The sequence below is a fragment of the Pseudopipra pipra genome, chromosome 14, assembly GCF_036250125.1.
Source record: "Pseudopipra pipra isolate bDixPip1 chromosome 14, bDixPip1.hap1, whole genome shotgun sequence".
Classification (NCBI taxonomy): Eukaryota; Metazoa; Chordata; class Aves; order Passeriformes; family Pipridae; genus Pseudopipra; species Pseudopipra pipra.
The window spans coordinates 16,283,313-16,303,795 of NC_087562.1; the positions used below are offsets into that span (position 1 = coordinate 16,283,313).

The following is a 20,483-nucleotide window of genomic DNA, read 5'->3' on the forward strand; positions in this document are numbered from 1 at the left end:
AAGCACAAAGGATGGCAGGGTTTATTGTGCTATTTGAGCAACAACAGTTTAAGTTGAAAAAGATTCTTTCCAATTGTTCCCTTCACATGTGCAGATTGCTGGTTTATTCCTGTGCTAAAAACCAAACACGTACAAACCTAACTTGACTTGTAAGCATGAAATTTGTTTTCTTACTTAAAATCTGAAAAGATATAAACATCAAAGGCTGTGCATTAGCAAAAGCCAGGGCACCAACTCAGAGAGTTGTTGCAGGGGACCAGCATTACATCAGTTAAATATGTGTATGCTCAAGCCAGATAATGCCTGAGCAGAGCTGCTTGGGGAACATGCTCTCCTGCTCAGGAGCCCTGCAGAGACAGAAGAGACACATGAGGGAAGAAGAGATGGAAGTGCTCTGCAGTGCACTGATGCCATTCCCCTGAGCCCTTGGACTGCTTGTGAAAGCAGGACAAGGAGATGCACTTGTCTGGCCACTTCTCTGACTGCCTACTCCCACATGAAGGAGTGCAGATCTGACCTGATAGCAATGGGACAGGTGCCAGCAAGAGGGCAGGGAGAGTCCATTAGTCCTGGGTAGCTCACCCAGCCCCTGCAGATTGTTGAAGAATCATTTAATAAGCTTTGTGAAAGTCTGTTTCAGCATTATAGGAAATTATTCCAGCACTGTGCTCGAATCACCAAAGATGGTGCTGCGCAAACAAAGTTGTTTCAATATTAAGAAACACCTCAAGTGGAAAATGCCACGGAGTGACAGCTATAGTCACATTTCAACCTTTATCTAGAAATGACCACCTTGCTGAGTTTGACAGAGGTGTCTGGTAAGGCAAAAAAGGAAGAATGAGGCTGAAGTTTGTGTTTGACTGGTCTGATCTCAGACACAAACAGCTCAAAGATCAGAGGCTAGATGAAATTTCTCCATTTCATCTCCTTTTAGGAAAGCTGCAAGGTTTTATTTTATTACTATCTTTCTAATACAGGATGAAGGTCCTTGAAATCGTGCACCAGTCACTCAAGGCAGAATCTATGATTCTTTGATTTTCCTTTCCTACCTCTGAATGTCTAAATCTAAGCCAGTCATTTAAACTCCCCCTCTGGTACCTACAGAACAGAATGCAGTTGACAAAGAACACTTGACTGCAATTCAGGTCAAACTAAGCATGTCTGAGGTTAATTCCTCTCTGGAGGCATCAATTTCTTTCCACTGACTAAGGAGGGAAAATAGATGTCTGAAGTTAAGACAACCATCTTTCAGATATCTGAAGGTGGGTGAGCTGAATCCCAATCTAAAATGGACTATATATACTAGGGAGATCTGTGCCTCCCATAAATTTCCCCATAACATACAGGGTTATGGAGAATAAAGACTTTTCAGGAGTCAGTTTTATCACATACAAGATGCCAAACAGTAACTGCCAGTGACCCACAAGCTCTGATAATTTCTTTCCAGAAATAACAACTTCCTTACAGTTCTAAAAACTGCCTCAGGCCCCAGCAGTGGTACAACATCTGTTATGCAGCTTATAGATAATTTAATAAGAGTACTTGGGGTAAAATGTCTGCTACATGCATTTCCCCATCTTTCCAGTTTGTTTTCTCATTCCTCCATGGAACAGAAGTACCTTCCTTTAAATGTAAAAATAGATGAAACAAATCTACTACAATTCACTTGAATGCCCAGTTTTTCAGCTGCTGAACAAAAATTGTACAAGGACTTATTAGTTCCAACAGAGCAAGTCCCAGTTTACAGTCCTGGTTCTTTTACTCTCTCTTTTCTAAGTCATAAGCAAACCACCACGACTGGCTCATTTAAGTGAATAGTTTAATTCAGTATTGATAACAAAGGTCTAACTGGATTCCCTTAATCCCTGGTGTGAACCTTGAAATCTGGAAAACTGACCACATCAGCTTTCCATCACTTCCAGTGGCATTCCCTTCATGGAGCTCTCCCAGGATCAGGTTCCTGTCTCTTTGGGTACTAAGAATAAGAGCAGTGAGCCCACGTAAAACTTGGCAAACAGAAATGAGCTAAAGCTGGATTACAGGAGAAGGTCATTAACCCCAAGGACCTCAGGTGTAAGCTGCTTGTAATCTTTTTCCCTGGTTTGAACTACAGTCTTAGCTCTTGGGTGTCATAAATTTGTTCCTTCAAGGAAAAATAAATCTTCAGTCTACCTACTTAAAGTCATTGACTCTGTACAAACAGGGAGGTACATTCCTACACTGAGCCTCTCATAGAGCAACTGAAGTGGGAAGTAATATTGTCCAGTCAAAATTTACATCCTTGTGTTTCTTCAATGCTTTTAGCAAATGGAAGCTTTTGGCAAGAGAAGAGCCTTTTAATAGCAGGAAAGAAAGAATCTGAATGTAGAGGTGACATGAAGAGAAACAAACATACTAAGGAGGTCAATTTGGAAAAAATTGCATAGGAGGACTATGGAAAAAATAAAGAGAAGCAACAGAATGAGTGGTGATACGACTGTCTTAGGAGGGGATAAATGGGAAATATGGACCTGAGATCCCACATGAGAAGATTCAGAGGATGGCATCTTGGTTGGTGTGGACAGAGCAAAATCAGCAAACACATACATGCAAGATATTTAATATATAGTCTGTATTCTTCACTTGTTGCAAAATTGATTCCCACACCTATTTTGAAAGCTTGTCTTAACATTCCAGTTTGTTGTTTGCCAGCATGTCTGTACTAGTCTCTTTTCCCTGACAGATTTTGTAAGCTAACAATAGCATCTATTTCCTGGAAAGGACAGTCAGGTCCTTGGGGCACTGTACTTTTGTAAACCTGAACAAATTCTCCAATTACACAGTTAACTTCAGTAAATCTGAACAATTACTTCAAATATGCTTTCAATTTTTCCCCAGAAATAACCAACAGATCAGCTGATACCATACAAAAATAAGTGCTCAGGTACTGAGATGAGAAGCCCCTGAGGTCAGCAGCATGTAATTTTCCAAATGAGACAGAAGGCTATTCCTGAAAAAGCAGCTTAAAACTGTGGCAAAATATCACTCTTCTAGCTTCCTTCACTTTGCTTATTGTCAAAATTTACACCTCAGTCTTACCTCTTTATAACTATTTTTTACTTCTTCTTGCCTTATATCAGTTGATGCTGACGACAGGCTTGAGACAGATGATCCTCTGCTGAAAGTTTCTGTTGAGAGCTGAGGAGACCTAAGTGGTGACTTATGGTTGGAAAAAACAAACAAAATTCAAACAAACAAACAAAGTTACATATCAAATTACAGAGGTTAAGAACAGGCAAAAAAAAAAGTTTAGCAACTTGCTTTGGTTGTTACCTCAGAAGCACTTTGTCCTCTTTCAAACGTTAGATAGTTTAATTCCATCAGTGACAAAATCTGCATAAAAATATTAAAGCAAATCAGTGTAACTCCATTTGAAGAAGAATCCACTGACTGAAACACAAGTTAGGCGACAACCTAATATTAGTAACAGATTATGACTGAGCAGATTAAAAGTACCCATTTACAAGTTCATGTTCTATCCCACAGACTGTATTCCTGCTACTACAGTTAAAATGTGACCCTTCTTCTTCCAAGTGAAACACACATTTTCACTTTAATGGCAAAACCCTATCAGCAGGTGAGCATCTACACTCTGTGGCTTTGCATCAGGCAGGATTCAGGCTAGAAGATAAAGAGGAATACCTTGGAATTTAATGCACACTGTAGGGAAGTCTCCTTCATCCGGTTTTGAATTTCTGGATTTGCCCCATTCTGCAAAAGCACTTCTATGATCCCTTGATAGCCCCAGCGAGCAGCAATATGGAGAGGAGTGTCTCCCTTCTCATTGCCAATGTCTAGTTTGCAGGAATGCACATCATAGTAGACTAAAGCTTTGACACACTGGAAAGAAAAGGAAAGCTATCAATAAATTATGGTGGTGTCTCTCAATTCAGATAACATGTACTATTCTAAAAAGCTTTTTTTCATTGCTGCTCATATAATTCACTGCCTAAAGAGGAGGCTTAAATGGTTCAGTGTCATTAAATAAAGAGTTAAATAACTCAACTAAATTTGCACTGTATTATCTTTAATGTGAATTCATAATAAAAATTGCTATGAGCGACAAAATAAAGTCCTGATCTAGAGCATTAAATAGTTTAGCCTCCAAATCTTTTTATTTACTTTTGAAATATGTAAGTTTAGTGCAAATTTGCATCACAGTTTAATTCCATTCCATTAGAATGTCCATTTAGTTTGTTACCAAACAATTACTTACATCCTCATGACCGTAAGTGCAGGCTAAATGAAGTGGAGTATTTCCATTATTGTCCTGAACATCAGTACTTCCCTTATAGTGCAATAAGAGCAGCTTAAAAGGAAAACAGAAGTAGACATTTAAGTAACTAAAAAATTAATGGGCAAACAATTATGGCTCTGCAGATTCCTTCAGGGTTCTAGCATGATGAAGCACTTCATGAACCACTACGCCTCCTGTTTCAGACACCACCCTCTTGGCACTGCAGTACTGTTTGTGCCCCACCCTGAGAACCAAATAAAAGCCATTTCTTACATCTTCAGAGTTGCCATTGAAAAAAATGAATTTTCTACTGCAGCAAGCACTGCAATACATATACTATTATATTTTAAGAGCCTATGCAAGTGAAGACACAGCTTAATTTACACGATGCTAATTGAAGACTATCACATATGCAAAATTCAAGTAGACAATAATTACTGTAGTTGCACAGTCTATCCTAAACACAATGTGAAGTCATTTTGCTCATTCCAGTGACTGCAATGGTTCTTCTGTCTCAATCAAGAGCTCTCCATTTGTACCATGTATTGGACATTTGTATTAATAAAATGGATAAATTACCAGGCATGCACAGCTGTCAATTGCTTGGTTATTACCAATGGCTGAAAACCTTGCAGTATAAGAAAAAAATAAAATATCTTGCAAACTACAATGATAAAAGATCCTCAATTCTGACACTACACAGTTCTGGTAAAAGCTTCTCAGAAGACCTAAATGACAGTAACAGTAAAACAGCTCACTAAGAGCCATATATTTATTATTTAGTTAGGTGTTGGTGCTTACTGTAACATTTTGATATCCCTTCTGACAGGCCAGGTGAAGTGGAGTAGAACCGTGGTAATCTGTAGCATTGACAATGGCTCCTTTGGCTACCAGTAAATCCACTAGTGATGTTTGCCCTTGGAAAACAAGAAGACATTAAAAAAAAGTAAGTAAACTTTGCAAAAGAACATTGCTACTTTTCAAATTCAAGCAGGAACTATAAACAAAAATACCCTGCATTTCTGCATACTATGTTTCTATAGACTGTATATTCACTTCCCTGGTATTTTTTGTTGCAGATTACTCAAGGTCATAAAAAGAACATCTAGCTAAAAACAAGCTATATTTTTACCCTATCAGTAACAAAATATTTGGATTCAATATAATAACAATAGAGGATATTATTTATAAAAAAAACACCCACTAAGAAAATAATACATCTTTTAGTAAAAGATCAATGATATAACGAACTTTAAAATCCAGGCATTACAGATCTACAATGCATAGCCAGCTGCAGGAGAGAGAAAAGATTAATTTCTCAACCTGCCAGTTCTTTAAAAGAAGACTGGTTTCTGATTTCACATTTATACTTTTTTCAGAGCTGAAGAAAGCACTTCTGTGGTAACCACTACAGCAAAAGTAAACAGCCAGCAAATAAAAAATAAATTAGTCATAAGAAACTGAGCTTAGAAGAATATACAATAACTTCAGTCTGTGCCCAGATAACAGTTTCAGTAGAAAAGAAGGAAAAAAAACCAATTTAATGCAATATTCCAATTTTAATTGTAAAGTTGGAAAACATGCTGACATAAAGAAACATAAGGAATAGTGAATACTAGTGGGGAAAACTAACACCACTCACCACAAATAGCAGCTATGTGAAGTGGTGTGTATCCCCGGTCATCCCGGGAAAACGGAGTGATAATGGAGGGATCATTCAGTTTCCTGTAAAACACAATGGTTTGGAAGCAGCCCAGTTACCCACGTGGCAGTGGTGAGGAGAGAGAAAGAGAAAAATGGCCAAGGCCAACAAAAACTGATTCTGGAACCTTTTATCCTTTCACATGGACAAGTTATTCTATAGAGATCTTTACATTTCTTTAAGAGATGTGGTTTTGCCCAAGATGTGTAAGTTTGGTTCAAGAGATGAAACATCACATTTACCAAAGGGCACAGAGCCTCCATCACAGAAGTGGTGGGTTCCAAGGTATTCTGTAACATAATATTTCCTCTGCTATTTCAAACCACACAGGCACACTCTCTCTACTCCATCCTGAAGTGCTACCAAATTCCTCTTTAACCAAAAGCAGCTTACTTTCTGAAGTAAAGATAAAGGCTTTCACACAGCTATTTGTGGAGATGAAGAGTGCTCACCCAGAAACCAGCCTCTCGCATTTGTCACAGTAACAGAGCGGGTGGCACATTTTCTGCACAGTGTCCTTATCACTGTCACCTTGACTCAGCAATCGCTCCACTTCCTCCTGGTTACCTGAAGCAATATGCTACCAAAAAAAAAAACAGAAAAAAGAGAATGAGGAACCAATACAAAAGGCCTCCTTTTAAGGAAAAAAAACAAGAGTAATTTACTGAAGCACAAAATGAAAGGAACCCATTATAAAAGACGTATTCAAGCATCAGAAAGCAGAAATGAACAATGTCACAGCACAAAACCCCCTAATGGGCACTCAGTATTAAAAAGAATCTGTTCTTGGCTTACTTCACTTTCTATAAAAAATTAAAACAATTCCCATTGTTCTCTTTAGACTCAATCATGAAATTGAGCTCCCTCTGTGCAAAAACATTTCTATAAAATTACTAAGTCTCTAGCCATAAGCTGTGAACATATATAATTAGAATCCCTGCTTTGTGTCCTTGTAGAGGCAAAATTCTTTCAGAATGTCAGTATGAGATTAACATACAATAGGGAGTAGTTGTCAGGTGACCACATTTAAATTATTTCAGAAAACTCGTTCAATTTCAAGCACCAAAAGCTGTGACAGACAACCAGATACTAATATCACATCTGTGCATTAAATGGGCCAAACAATACCAGCAGCAGTAGCATTTCATCCTTATTTGCTTCCATATTTCGTGTAACATGCTGAAATCCCTAAGATTATATTAAGTTAGATTGTATTAAGTTTTGGCACAGAAATGTGCTAGACCTAAAAGACACTTTTAGCATCTACTAAAGCACATTTAGCAGCACTAATGTAATTAACACTTCATAACATTCCAGAAAATTGCAGAAAGGGAAGGATATAAACACGCAATACATAGGTACATATGTATTTTACCATAAAAGTTATTAACCTTAAACAAGCAGTCTATTGGTGTAGCAGACATCTGGGACAACAAGTTCATCCTTTGTCTTAAAAGCAGCTTGTCACACAGACTCTCAGACTCCTGAAAATAAAATATATAGATAATCTATTCATTTACAAGCATAAGTAAAGTATCTTAACAGTGGAATTAAGTTTTAAAAATATAAACACTCTATTTACCGTGCATGAATTATGAGACACAGTGAAGCTTAAATCAGTTTCACATTTAAGATTCTGAGACTCAAAAGACTGTGCACCTGCTGTTCAAAGAAATAGTAAAGAGATGTTCATCAGAATATTCCCTTATTGCAACTTGCTGTGAACTAATTGAACATTAACAAAATTATGGCTGTGCCACCCTAAAAAGAAAACTAGAAAAGACATATCACAGACAGCAAGAACTGTAAGAGCTGCAACACACCTTTCTCACCAGGAGAAGGTAAAACAACTTCATGTAAGAGATGACTACGGGTGGCTAGTAAAAAAGATGACTCAAAGACTTTGCTGAACTCTCTGCTAGCTGCTGAAAAAGATTGCACCAGGCAAAGCATTCTGCAGCAGATTCATTCATGCAGTGTTTCCTACTGGGCACTTCTTGAAAACTGGAGTTTGAGCCGAGCACACGTAGTGCAATTGCATTGGTACTTCTCATTTTCTGAGATATCTGAAGATAAACTCCTGGATGCACTAAAGAACATAAATGCCTCCCAAACCAGGTGAAAATTGAGTCAGATTTTGAAATGGGAACATTGAGCCTCCCATGAAATAAAACATCTACCTAAGGAAAATGTTTTCTAAGAACATAGATGGAAACACTTGCCCACAGTTGATTGTGATCAAGAGCTGCATATGGTTGGCAGTGAATATCATTTCTTTGGATGCTGTTTGGGTAATGACTATCTCTCTAGAAATGGAAAGACTTCAGCCTCCATAAACCATAAGACCACTGTCCTTAAAATACACCCCCATGTATGAGGTAAACTTGATGGTTTAGGACCTGGGCTATGGCTTCTGCAATTATGTCTATGAAGACCAGATATAAATGATTAAACCCAGTGTGACTCCAGTCTCAACATCAGTATGAAGTTTAAGAACCTCATGAACTGCAAATATACAAAAGAAGTTGAATACTAAAAATACAGAGTTCAGATTTTCTAGAAATTAAATCATTCCTGTTTCAAAATCAACACAGATGCTTCTCATAAAGCTGTCTAAAAACCCCCTAAACCGTATCATAAATAATGGCATTAAAAACATGTTTGTGAGGTCTAGAGATAAATGTTTGTATCTCTACTTCACAGGACATTGTATTTAGATACCCAAAGATGACACGTATTCACAAATCTTTTCAAATCTAAGTACTTTAGTTACAGATACCCAAACATATCTTTTCAGCATTAAAAGGCACGAACTACTATTTTCCTTGGATAAATTTTTCAGTGTGACCAGGAATAACTTCCCTAAGAAACATGCAATCAAAAGTTTAACTGATACAAGTTTCTGATGTCTAATCAGAATTTCTAGTGCGGATGCTCACAGACAGCTTTATACTTTGACTATTAAGAATCTAAGTAATCACCAGCAAGAACTACTGTAGTTTTAGTACAGTTCCTTCCACAGTGTATGTTTTCAAAGAGAGGTGACTCTTAAATAATTATTCCATTTGGGGAACACTTAAGACAGTAACCCTAATAAAGCAGTATTATATATTTATTACTTAAGTCAGAAAAAAAGAGGTCACCCGAGGTGATATGATCCCACATATCTTCAAAAGTGAAACACAGAATGACAAAAGAATCAGATATTGGTTGAAGCATTAGGCAAGTTTGGGCCTCTAAAGTCAAAAGTCACTTGTAACAGCCTTACTTGCAGCCCAGAATTATTTTTTTTTTAAAGAAAGTGCTTTTAGTGGGACTGTCAGGTATTTTAAGTGTATGTTGTCTAGAAAATACACATCCAAACATTAATGATCTTTTTTATTGAACACTACTCTCAGTGTAGAGAAATGAAATATTTGTACCTATGAAGGTGTACCTGTGTAATGATCTATCCAAAGTGATTTTCACAGATCTCAACTGCTGACCTGGTGGCAGAAACCAGGAAAGGAAGTCTCAAACACAAATTGAGGCTAATAAAGTGGTTGGAAGGGAGACAGAGTGGGGATAATTTCAAACAAAATGCTGCCTATCCCATCATGGCTGGCTCTAATTCCCTATTTTATACCGGACTTCAACACTTTGAATAGAGTCTTACTACACAATAGTTGGGCATAGGAATGTAACTAGCATCAAACACTCATTGACTGGAATTCTAATTTAACAATGTTGACAACTCCCAGAAAATAAAACTGATTTTTTTTGAGCTATCAGTTACAGGCTCCTCTCCTCCCCACAACCAAAATGTCTCACCACAACTTGCATGACCTTAGTGAAGGGATTTGGCAAGAATGTCCTAAGTGCAATCCACTTACTGATGCGAGGGTGATAATATGCCCATTATCCCACAGGGTACATTAGTTCCCTGCTGAGTTTTCTTTCTGTAGTGGCTTCATTAGGGATTGGACAGCAGCATCACTCAGCTGCCAGAAGTTCCATCTGAAGCCAGCTATAAAATTAAGCATAGCCACATAAAGAGCTGTAATGAAGCCCCAGGGCACAGCAATGCTCCTGCTCGCTTAAATCCCACAACCCCTTCCACCACAATCTGGAAAACCATGGGGCATCAACATGACAGCTGCTGCTGCTTTAAACAGAAAGTTCATCTCCTTTACCAGAGAATGAAGGAAATAACTCAAGTTCCTGAAGGGAGAGCAGTGCTTCTCCCTCTCCCCACTACCTTTTTTCCATTCCTGTCAGAGGGGTATTTACCACCTCATAGTGTACCACATTCTCCCTTCTCCTACACTGGAGAAAAGGGTGGTCTAGCTCTTTTATTTTCTGCTGCACTGAGGGCAAGCCATCACCCACTTCCTCATCCTCGAGGTTCTGCTGCTTTCCCCCTCATCTTGGGGTGCTGCCTTCAAGCCATGAAAGCAAAGCAGAAGGATTTCATGTTGCACACTCAGTGTACACACCCTGAAGTGAGAAAGTGCTCCAGGTCTGGAGCTGTTCCAGCTGAAGTATGGGCAGGAACACTCACTGCTTGCTCTTCTATTGGTGCAGACACTCATGTCCTCTTTCAGACTTCTCAAATACACAGTGCATCTTTCAAGGCAGGTGCCTCCCAAAGAAACAAATACAGCACCTTAGTGGCAGTGGCACTTAAGTTATAATCACAGGAGGGCAATCCCAGTATAAAAACCTGCTATGCTTAGCTACATAAGGAGGGATAGGATCAGGTATTTAGTAGGAAACAGTCTTTATTCTAGAAATTTAAGAGCAATATATTTTCTAGCTTGCTGGTAGTGTTGTGGAAGACAATTCTACCGTGGTTTCAGTTCTCCATTCAGGCCCTGGTATTTGTATACTGATTGCAGGAAGCAAAATTGTAGGGCAAGTTGTTTTTCTTTTAAACTAATGTTTTTATTTTTTTAAACACAATTCAATACAGCATTACAGACAAGAAATACCACCACAGTCTGTTTAAACAATATGAAAGTGTTGAGTTTGATTTTTTTTTTGAGTGTACAAAACAAACCTGCACAACAGGTTTGTGGAAAGACCCCAGACAAGAACAAACCCAAAAATAACAAGAGGCTAAAATGTTATTTTGAGTCCTGCTTTTTTAAGATTGTGCCCCAGGCTGTCCCACCCCAAGCCCTGCACACTGAGCCATTATTCTGGCCCCTGCAGTTAAGATTCCAGTGCTTTGCAGTTGGGCAGACTGAGACACATTCAATTCACGCTGGTTCCAAGTCCACCCCTTTTGATTTCCATATCAGATCAGGACGACCTAGTTTTACAACAGTAGAAAAATTTACAGGAATGGTAAGACTGGATTCCTTTACTAAATAAGCTACAAAGTTCTTAATCACAGAAGTTTCTAAAGTCACACCAATATCACCTTGACTGGCCTGCAGGGATTTGAACAGATTGACAGAAGGTCTAGCTGCCCAGTAGGAAATAACTCATGCATCCATAAACTTCCTGCCCCTGCTAGGTTAGAGATCCCAAGAGCCAAATTCAACCTTCAAATACCACCTTCTCATAGCCCTGCAGTCCCACTAATGTATCAACCTGGTGCAGCACAGGAACCTGCACTGCAAACACACTGAATTTTCAGAGCATGAAGATTTACTGAATAATTCTACATTACACTGCACTCTCCACTCTGTTAGCACAGTTAAGCTTTTTAAAATGACACGAGAATTTGTTTAAGCCATGCCTACTATCAAGTACTGCACTGCTTTCACACCCATGATGGAGTACAAACAGGAGGCACTGGACTTACTGAAGACTCAGCTGTAGAAAATAGTGTTGTCATTTTTCCCCTAATCACATTAAGATTCAAGACTTCACATTTACCTTCTTCCTCAAGGAGTATACAACAAGCAACAAGTATTGGTACAGGGTTAGGACTTCATTGTAATCATTAGATACTTTCAGCATTTGCTTCAGGTAGTCACCTCAACTCATTTCTTTAGCAAAAAAAAGGGAATTGTTATGTTAGCTATTTGTATCCTGTGTCTGGATTTACCCCTGCAGTGGTACTCAGTCCTACAAGATATCAGACAGACATTTGACAGGGTTTAACAGTGGCTTACTGCGGGTCTGTCAGACAGGTTGCCTTGTCGTATGTATTCTATTGCAGCCTCAACTGAGGTTAGACAGTATCCCAGCTCATCCTTCACTGAGCTGCAGAGCCTGAAGTTCTTGATGTAACTCAAGTTGGCCATCCTGAAATAGAAAGTTAAAGCCATGAACCACTAAATATAAGACACCAGCATGACATATTGCAACTTATCTTAGGCTGTTCCGAGCTTTGTAGGTTGATCAAAACTCTGCTATCTCAAATATTCAATGAAATGTTTTTAACTGGAGATAAGAAATATGAAGGACAAGATAAGAACAAGCACAGTGCACAGTGCTGGCTGCAAGTAAAATGCTGATCCCCAACGTACAGGACACAGCAACACTGAAATTCAGTTCAGGTATAAGTGGAAGGTTTAGGTAGACTTATACTGAAGATAAGGAGAGATAAGTACAATGGCATAGACCAGCAGGAAGCATTTACACATTCACATCTGGTTTCTCTATAAGAAATGTATCAAACATTAGAAGATGCATAAAGGCTTTGCAGCTCCCACCACTGATGAGAGAGAACCACTGAAGTCCATGCTGACATGTAGATTTGGTAGAGATGGCCCCTCCCATTGCAACTTTTTTCTAGGCTGGGAATCAAAACAAAGATGCATTCCTGACAGGTCCTTAATTTAGTCACACCTGTAACATATCTTTGCTCTTTGTCCTAGTAATAAATAGTTTTCTGCATTACTGGAAGTGTAAGAGGGCCTGTTGTAAGTTATTACTGCATACTCAGAAACATTTGCCCCTCCAGAAGCACTACATAAGATATGGAGTTCTGCACAGCCAAAGTAGTTACATACCAGTTTGGGATTTCTGTTTTTACAAGCAAATACAGCAAAACAGAGAGAAGATCATCTGCACACATGGTTTCCATGTTAACTAAAAAAGAAAAAAAAAAATTCACATCTGATGTTACTCATGTCATGGTTCAAAGCAAGAACAGAAACCCTAAATGGGAGTTCTACCTCCTAAAACTAAGGGCCAGCTCTACTAGTAGGGAATACATTAAGTAACCAAGGTAGCCTCCAGATGTTCTCAATCTCTCACTAAAATAACCTGACAGAAGCCAACACACAAATGCAGTTTGTACTGTACAAACTGCAATATTTGATTAGCATCTCTCTCTTCCTACACAGAAGGAAAATCGAGCTCTGGCTCTGAAATTCTTGAGGGCAAAGACTACACTCAAAGTTGATACAGTTTTCTACAACCTAGTAGACTTAGTGGAGAAAGCAAGAGATGAAATAAGGAAAGCATCAATTCACTGAGCTACTCTATTTGCTTAGTAGAAGTATCTTCTCTTTCCAAGCTAGAAAAAATTAATACCAGGTTAAGAGGTTCATGCTTTCCTATCACAGAATCATCTCTGCAATCCACAGTAGCACTTCCAAAGCAGCACATAGGTTTGTTTGTCCCCCAACAACACTGCATTTTGAAAAAGATGCATCTTAAGAGTATCAATTTCAAGATATCAAGGAGCATGAACCAACAGACAAAAACAATCTAGGAGCATTTAAAGGGAATCACCCCCAATTCTGCTGCATGAGGAAGTGTCCTGGCAGATGAAGCTTCCCACATGCCCCAGCTAATACATACATAAGCTAACCCAGGACCCCACCTTACCCCACAAGAACCAGTGCTGAAATGTCTACCCTGCCTCCATCGTGCTCGGTTTGGGGACCTCAGAGACCTCCAACTCAAGTGCTGTTCAAACAGTGGGTTATATACTGAAGTGTTTTGTGTGTGCTGGTTAAGAAAAAAAGTTGAAAATGATTGATTCACTAATTACTGACCTCTTTGGCTAGGAGACTGCATAATAATTTGTACAACTTTACGCAGACAAAGTAGCTTCTGTTGAGGAGAAGTACATTTGTTCAACTGACCCAGTTCCCGCTTTGCACGTGGTATATTAAAACTACAAAATAATTTGAAAGGAATGATTAGCATACACAGTTCATGTGCAGGATGTCCAAAGCCCAAGTTTTAACTTATTCAGAGCTGAACTGAAGCATGGTTTTAAAGTGTTTCCATTTCTACTCCAAGCACACCTCCATTTCTGTACCTTGCAGATGAAGAGGGAAGCATAAAACTATAAAAGCAAAGCAAACCACCACCAGTGCAACAGTTGCAAAGCTTTGTTTTTCTATCTCAAAGAAATGAAGATAAACTCACTAATGTCTGAAGGAAGACACTTTTTAGCTGACCTGATCCTATTTAAGATAGAATCTCATTGATTCCTCAAAGGAATCATTCCTCAAAGGAATCCACAATCATCTCTCTCACCTGAACTCAGGTTTCACTCCAATGTCTTTTTGCTGCAGGTCTTGAAGGCTCCTGGTGATTTTATTAAAAGCAGCATCCTATCAACAGAAAGGCAACAGTTTTTTTAAAATGCTTTAGATTCATGTACCCAGCATTTAGCAACCAAAGAAACTTACCTCACTTGCCTCAATAGTCCCCACGTATTTGAAGACTAGATCATAAATAGCATGGTGGATATACATCTGTAGAAAAAAACCCAGTACTTTAGGCATGAAAGGGAGAGTCAAAAATAGCTTGCTAATTATTTTCCTTCATTTCAGATTCTTACTTCAACTGCTTGTTTGATCAGATTCATCTGCTCTTCTTGCTTTGCAAGCATCTTCTGGAAAAGGAAAGCCACAAAAACAGCATGAGAAAGTCAGATAATCTATTGCTTAAGTACCACTGTACTATGTATTTAGGGGAGTAAGCATTTACCAAGTGCGAATCTCTCAAAAGATGCTGGAGACATTTGGTATAAAGTGCATTGACAGAATCCTGGGGGGAGAAAAGGTAAAAAAAAGCCATCAGATTCAGGTTAATGTGACTTGAAGGAACAAAGCTTAAATAAGCAAAGAAAGGAAGGCTTCTCTTCCTCAGAAGTGTGCATTATGTTAAGAGTTTTAGCAAGAATAATTACATTTATCAAAACATTAGGATGTGCTAATTCACATTTAAGAATTTCACTTTCTCCCTTCCCCCCCTTACTCAACTCTAGGCTACTCTGACAGAAAAGCTCAGAACACTCAGACAACAAGAGCAGTGAAACAAATTATATCTAGCAGCAAATTAGACATGGAGAAGGAAGATACTGACTATATAGTGGCGGAGGCTTTTCCTTTCATGTTCTTTAAATGTTCTGTAGAAAGATCCTATGTATTTATCAAATCTCTCACAGTGCCTTCCCAAGAACTCTCTAACATCTTCAATATTTTTAAGAGAATAGGAGTTTGAAGAAGCTGCAGATTCAGCTGAAATGAAAGTCAAGAATTAACACACAGGGTTAATATGTATGCATGAGAAAATACATTTTGTCCCTACACACACAGCCAGCTTATGTGGAATAAAACATTAATGCAGCTTATTGCACTTTTAACTTGAGGTATTGCTTTTAATTAAAATAATTTAATGCATCACATTTGAGAAGTCTCTCTTGCTTTTTAAGTCAAGTATTTATTTGGAATAGCTGAAACAGATTTCACTTTTTTTTTTCCACTGGGGTAATTTACTGCCACATGCACTCAGCTTATGAGTTGTGTAAGTCAAGCTTGAAAGTAGAAGAAAAGCACATTACAGCGTGGACTGAGTGCACATGCAGGAAGTCAGGGTGCTTTAAGTGAGCTGTAGAAATCCCATCTTGGATTTTTACATAACGTATTCTTTATTTAGACACGCTTTCTCTGAATGGGAGGGCAAAGTTGCTTCATGTAAACACTAAACTTAATCCACTTTCCTTCTGAATAAGACAACTGAATGCCTCACTTAGAATTCATATTGCTTTTCCAAAGTTTTTTTTCTAGGCGAATCTTTCATTTGCAATCAAAGCCAGCCAACTAATAAAAGGCTTAAATCATTCATTTCAAATTACTTTTGAAATTAGAAACTACTTCTTCTCTGAAAGGCTGCTATAAACTATATTAAGTAATGGATAAAAAAATGCCACAAGCATTTGATATATAGATTAATATTTATAGAATTTAAGACTATATGTATGCCAGCTATTTTTTTCAGAGCAACTTCCATACTTCCCTCTCAGTACTATTTTCACACTATCCCAGTATTATTTCACGTTGTCATCACTTGTTTCAAATATTATTTATTTAGGAAGACTTATGTTTTTATTTCAGAAAAAGCTGAAGCTTCTTAGCTTCTTAAGGAGCTTCTATTCCTCTTAATGAGTAAACACATAAAAGTTCACATGGAAATCCTGTTACATTCACAGCATTAACAGTAGTCTTGAAAATAATGTTCCAGCCTTAAAGGGCACTTTCAGTACAGGAAAGAAATTAAGACATTCAACCAGGAGAGCTGCTACACAACTATGCCAGTCAACCTCTACCCACTGACAAAGTGATCATGAAAGAGTTTACCCCTCCAGCTTTTTGTGCATCCACCTTTCATCTCAAGACACACGTCACATTTAAGACTACATCCCTGTTTTAAGGAGTCAGCACTAAACTGAGCACTGCTAAAAAAATCACGATGGATTAAGTACTCCACTGATGATTCTTAGTGCTGAGACTTGGGGAGAAATTCAACAGAAGTTTGCCTGGCAGCAACTTCATATTTCTCTCCAGCAGCACAGCAACATGTGCCCCAGGAAGTTAAGGAATGCTGAGGGCTTTCGACCAAGCCAACACTTTCCAGAATGAACAAATGTATTAAGCACATCAAACACATTAATTTGCTCACTGTGTAAAGGCAGCCACCAAGTTAACAGTTTGATACATACTTGAGCTTTCTGTTTTTTCCAGGGGATGAGCTATACACAATATACTAAAGCTTTCTTCCTTTTCATTGTAAAATGTTTCCTCAAAGAGAACAGGTACTGAGAGATGGTAATTAAAACCAGCTCCTAAAATGATGAGGTTTCCTTGTATGAAGATCTCCTGAAACAAAACAAAGACCAGATCAAGTGTGAAACTCTGCTAGAAGAAAGTTATTCTTTCGCTTCTGCACTGCATAGTTAAATTTCAAGGGAAGGAAGAGAAACTTGCAAGACAAGAAAGCCACAGATCAAAAAGATTTCACATTGTCATCTGTGTAGACACTGAAACCTCCTTCAGTCTACAATGGCTGGTTAAACCTTAGTTACAGGCACTGTCTTTACAAGTCTTCTACTAGAGGACATTTCAGAAGTTTCAGACAATCACCAAGATCTGACTATTTGCAGATTTTAGGGCACTTTTAGTAGAAGGGAAATTGAAAAAAAAACCAACTTAAAATTAGAACCTAAGCTCAGCTCAGAAAAACACCACTCGTCTATGTTTCTGACACTTAACTTTATCTTCCCAAGTAACTCCAGTGAGGACATCTGCAACAGGAAGATCTAGGTGACAGCCTGCAAACTACAGGTGCAAGTTCTCAGACTGTACTGCAAAATTACAAGTGAAAAAACTGGGATTCTAAGCAGTGTCAGCCTTTTTTGGCATGGCCTGCTGCTACAGCAGTCACTTTGTACTCCCTGAACTAAGACAGACTTCAAATACAATTCAATATCATCATAATTTTGTCTTAAGCCTTGGTGAACTTGCATCTGCATATAATACAGGCAGGCTACTACTTGCCTGAAAGCTGAAGAGACAGTTCTTAGCTAAGTGATAAAGGCACTTCTGCCACTCAACAAAACTCCTATGAGTAAAAAAACAGATAAATTGACAAATTTGCTTTGCCACAGTAAGGAAGTCAGAGGCTGTGTTACCATCTGAACAGGACATCTATTGTTGTGGGCATGCCAAAACACAGCTTTTTCTGGAAAGCAGTATAACCCCAAGAAAGCAGTATAACTCCTGGTTACCTCTCCTGTAACCATAAGTTCACACTATCAGTCATCAGCTGCAATGAATCACTTACTGGAGTGTCCCCAAGCTACAGTCAGACATCAAAAGGGAAATAAATACCTTTCCATTTAAGGTTTGAAAGTTTTCTTCTAGTGGCTTCAGAACATAAGATTCAAACTGGCAGGTAGAAAGACTGTTGCTTGAAAGGCTTCCTTTGCATGGAACTAGCACCTGAAAGAGTTAAATCATGCTTTAGAGAAATGCCAGGTATTGCCAGCTAAACAGCAATAGCTTTTGTCCTTTAGAGGCAAGCACTTAAATCTGGTTTATAAATATTTACTACTAAACATGTAGCCACTATAGGTGCTTTGGTTTAAACAAAAGGAAAGGCTATTGCTAAACACAGTCCAGTAATTACCCCAGGGTTTCATTTAGTGACTTATCTGAAAAAGGATGACATGCAACTGAAGAAACAATACTAAGAGAAGGAGATGAAATCTTCAGTTACTTGGCACCAGTCACACAAATGACTTAAAATTAAGCAGCTAATAAAAAAAGTTAAGTATGTTTTCAAACTAAAATGAAAATCCATCAGAAAGAAGAAAAAAATTTAAGATGAGAAGCATCTTGGATCTACACCAACAGATTGGCAGTTTGGGACTAATGCTTAATTAAAAAGCAACAAATTTTATCATCAGATAACAATAACCTCCACGTTTAATGGAATCTCCACACACTTAATCTGGAATGATTAATTGCAGAACACCCAGATTAGAAATCTCAAGGACTGGAGTTTTTATTCCAGCTCAGTTTAATAGCTCTATTTTGCTATGCAAAATGCTGTTAGAAATAAGTGACTGTCTGTCCACCAGGAACTCAAAAGGTCAATCCCATTTTCAGTTACAAGCATGTGAGAGAATATATAACTTCAGTTCATAGCAAAGAAAATAAATTTCCTGTAAAGTTTAGAAACAACACCAATTTTAACCTTTTACTACCTTAATATATCAAGAGGTCCATATCAATAAATAACAAGCAGAAAACTAAAAGTTGTTCTGCTTCACTTCCAAGTTTTGCAGGCTTGATCTTCACATGTTTCATAGCAGACATATGACTTAAACTCAAATACCTAGTATTTAATAATCAGCTTTTAAATTTACCTATTTATACTTACAATTCCATGGAGTTCTGCAACTTTGCTGCACAGATCAGGACGTCGCTTCTGAATGGCCAAATAAAAGGGATTTTTCAAGATATCTTCATCATACATAGCCATATGGACTTGAGATATTCCAAGGAGATTCTCTAAAATACATATGGAGAACGGCTGATGTATCACACACAATATATCTGTTAAAATACACTATTTGGGAATACCTAGGGGATAGTTTCATTCTCCTTCTCTGAAAGGACAAAGCAGTTTCAGGTTTTGATGTAAGCAGACAATGGCATACTAAGCTATAACTATGGTTACTCAGAAGTTATTCAGACATTACTTTTCATTAATATACATTTCCAATTCCACACTTATCCTCATAATGTTTCCTTAGGCCTTCCAGGTGTTGGAGGCTAACAATGAGTATAGAAGAGGAGGAGAGAAGTTAAGATCAGAATTATTACCACTTTGACATACAAGCTAACTTCTGCTGAAATCTAAAACAAGCCACGAGACAAATCAGCAGCTCATTTACAGCAGATTCTACTGCCCCAAAGGACATTGATGCTTTTGCATTATGCTCATGTAAGTCTTAAAACTCACCTGCATAAGGATTACTGACACACAACAATGAGACACCCAGATAGGGTAACACACACCCTTGTGTAAGGTAATCCTCAACTTTCCAGGGACAGTTACAGAGGTACACCAAGGAGATATGAAAACCCACGTCATAATTAAAAAGTCACCATGAAATTGATAATTTCTGGTCATCTCTATGCCTGGGGAAAAAGCCTCAATGACTTGTGGTCAGGTTGATGTACAACATTTGGCAAAATAGTGAGCAAAAAAGGGACTGGAGTCAGAAAACCCAATCTGTAAGCACTGGAAAAAGCTGTCACTTGGTGTGTCACAGTGCCCTGGAGAAAATGATCCCTAAGGCACTAGACTCTCAACTGATTGCTTCCTCAATTCTATTTGTCCACGACATTCTAGAATACAAGGATACAAAAAAACCTTACCAGGAGAATGGCTGGAATAACTGGAATAACTTCAGAGTTATTTTTTAAACAAGAATTGAGATTAACAGGCTTACAAATGCTTACAAGCTTGCTTTACATCTTTGCCCCTCATCCAGCTTCCCTTAGGAATCAACAACTTGCAGGATTTCCTCACACAGTTTCAGTTGCACATCCTGGAAAAGGGTGAGCTACAAACCTTAGTTTGAGCAAGCCACCCTTATACAATCAGTATCCCTCTGTTTCCTAACATGGAGAATTATACCTAGCACATTATTTACTCAATGTGAGCTCATTGTATGGCAGTTTAAGAGAGTGGAAAAACACACCCATTGATTTTAGATAGCCTTTGGGTTTCAGCCCTGCTGTTAACTGATCTACA

At 38.2% G+C, this 20,483-nt stretch overlaps 1 protein-coding gene across 4 annotated transcripts in view; it reads right to left on the reverse strand.

The window, feature by feature from the left end:
• Positions 1-20,483, reverse strand: part of ANKRD27 (ankyrin repeat domain 27) — a 53,765-nt gene that overhangs the window by 13,898 nt on the left and 19,384 nt on the right. For all 4 annotated transcript variants that reach the window (XM_064671246.1, XM_064671244.1, XM_064671245.1 and 1 more), the window contains exons 2-20: positions 19,101-19,231; positions 18,047-18,157; positions 16,879-17,035; positions 15,243-15,397; positions 14,865-14,924; positions 14,716-14,769; positions 14,564-14,629; positions 14,409-14,485; positions 13,919-14,040; positions 12,926-13,004; positions 12,083-12,215; positions 7,370-7,462; positions 6,431-6,558; positions 5,919-6,001; positions 5,078-5,193; positions 4,256-4,348; positions 3,682-3,879; positions 3,313-3,372; positions 3,079-3,198 (exon numbers count right to left, since the gene is read on the reverse strand). In XM_064671246.1, coding sequence (XP_064527316.1) covers positions 3,079-3,198; positions 3,313-3,372; positions 3,682-3,879; positions 4,256-4,348; positions 5,078-5,193; positions 5,919-6,001; positions 6,431-6,558; positions 7,370-7,462; positions 12,083-12,215; positions 12,926-13,004; positions 13,919-14,040; positions 14,409-14,485; positions 14,564-14,629; positions 14,716-14,769; positions 14,865-14,924; positions 15,243-15,397; positions 16,879-17,035; positions 18,047-18,157; positions 19,101-19,202 — 2,007 coding nt within the window. In that variant the 5' untranslated portion in view covers positions 19,203-19,231. The remainder of the gene's footprint in view (positions 1-3,078; positions 3,199-3,312; positions 3,373-3,681; positions 3,880-4,255; positions 4,349-5,077; positions 5,194-5,918; positions 6,002-6,430; positions 6,559-7,369; positions 7,463-12,082; positions 12,216-12,925; positions 13,005-13,918; positions 14,041-14,408; positions 14,486-14,563; positions 14,630-14,715; positions 14,770-14,864; positions 14,925-15,242; positions 15,398-16,878; positions 17,036-18,046; positions 18,158-19,100; positions 19,232-20,483) is intronic.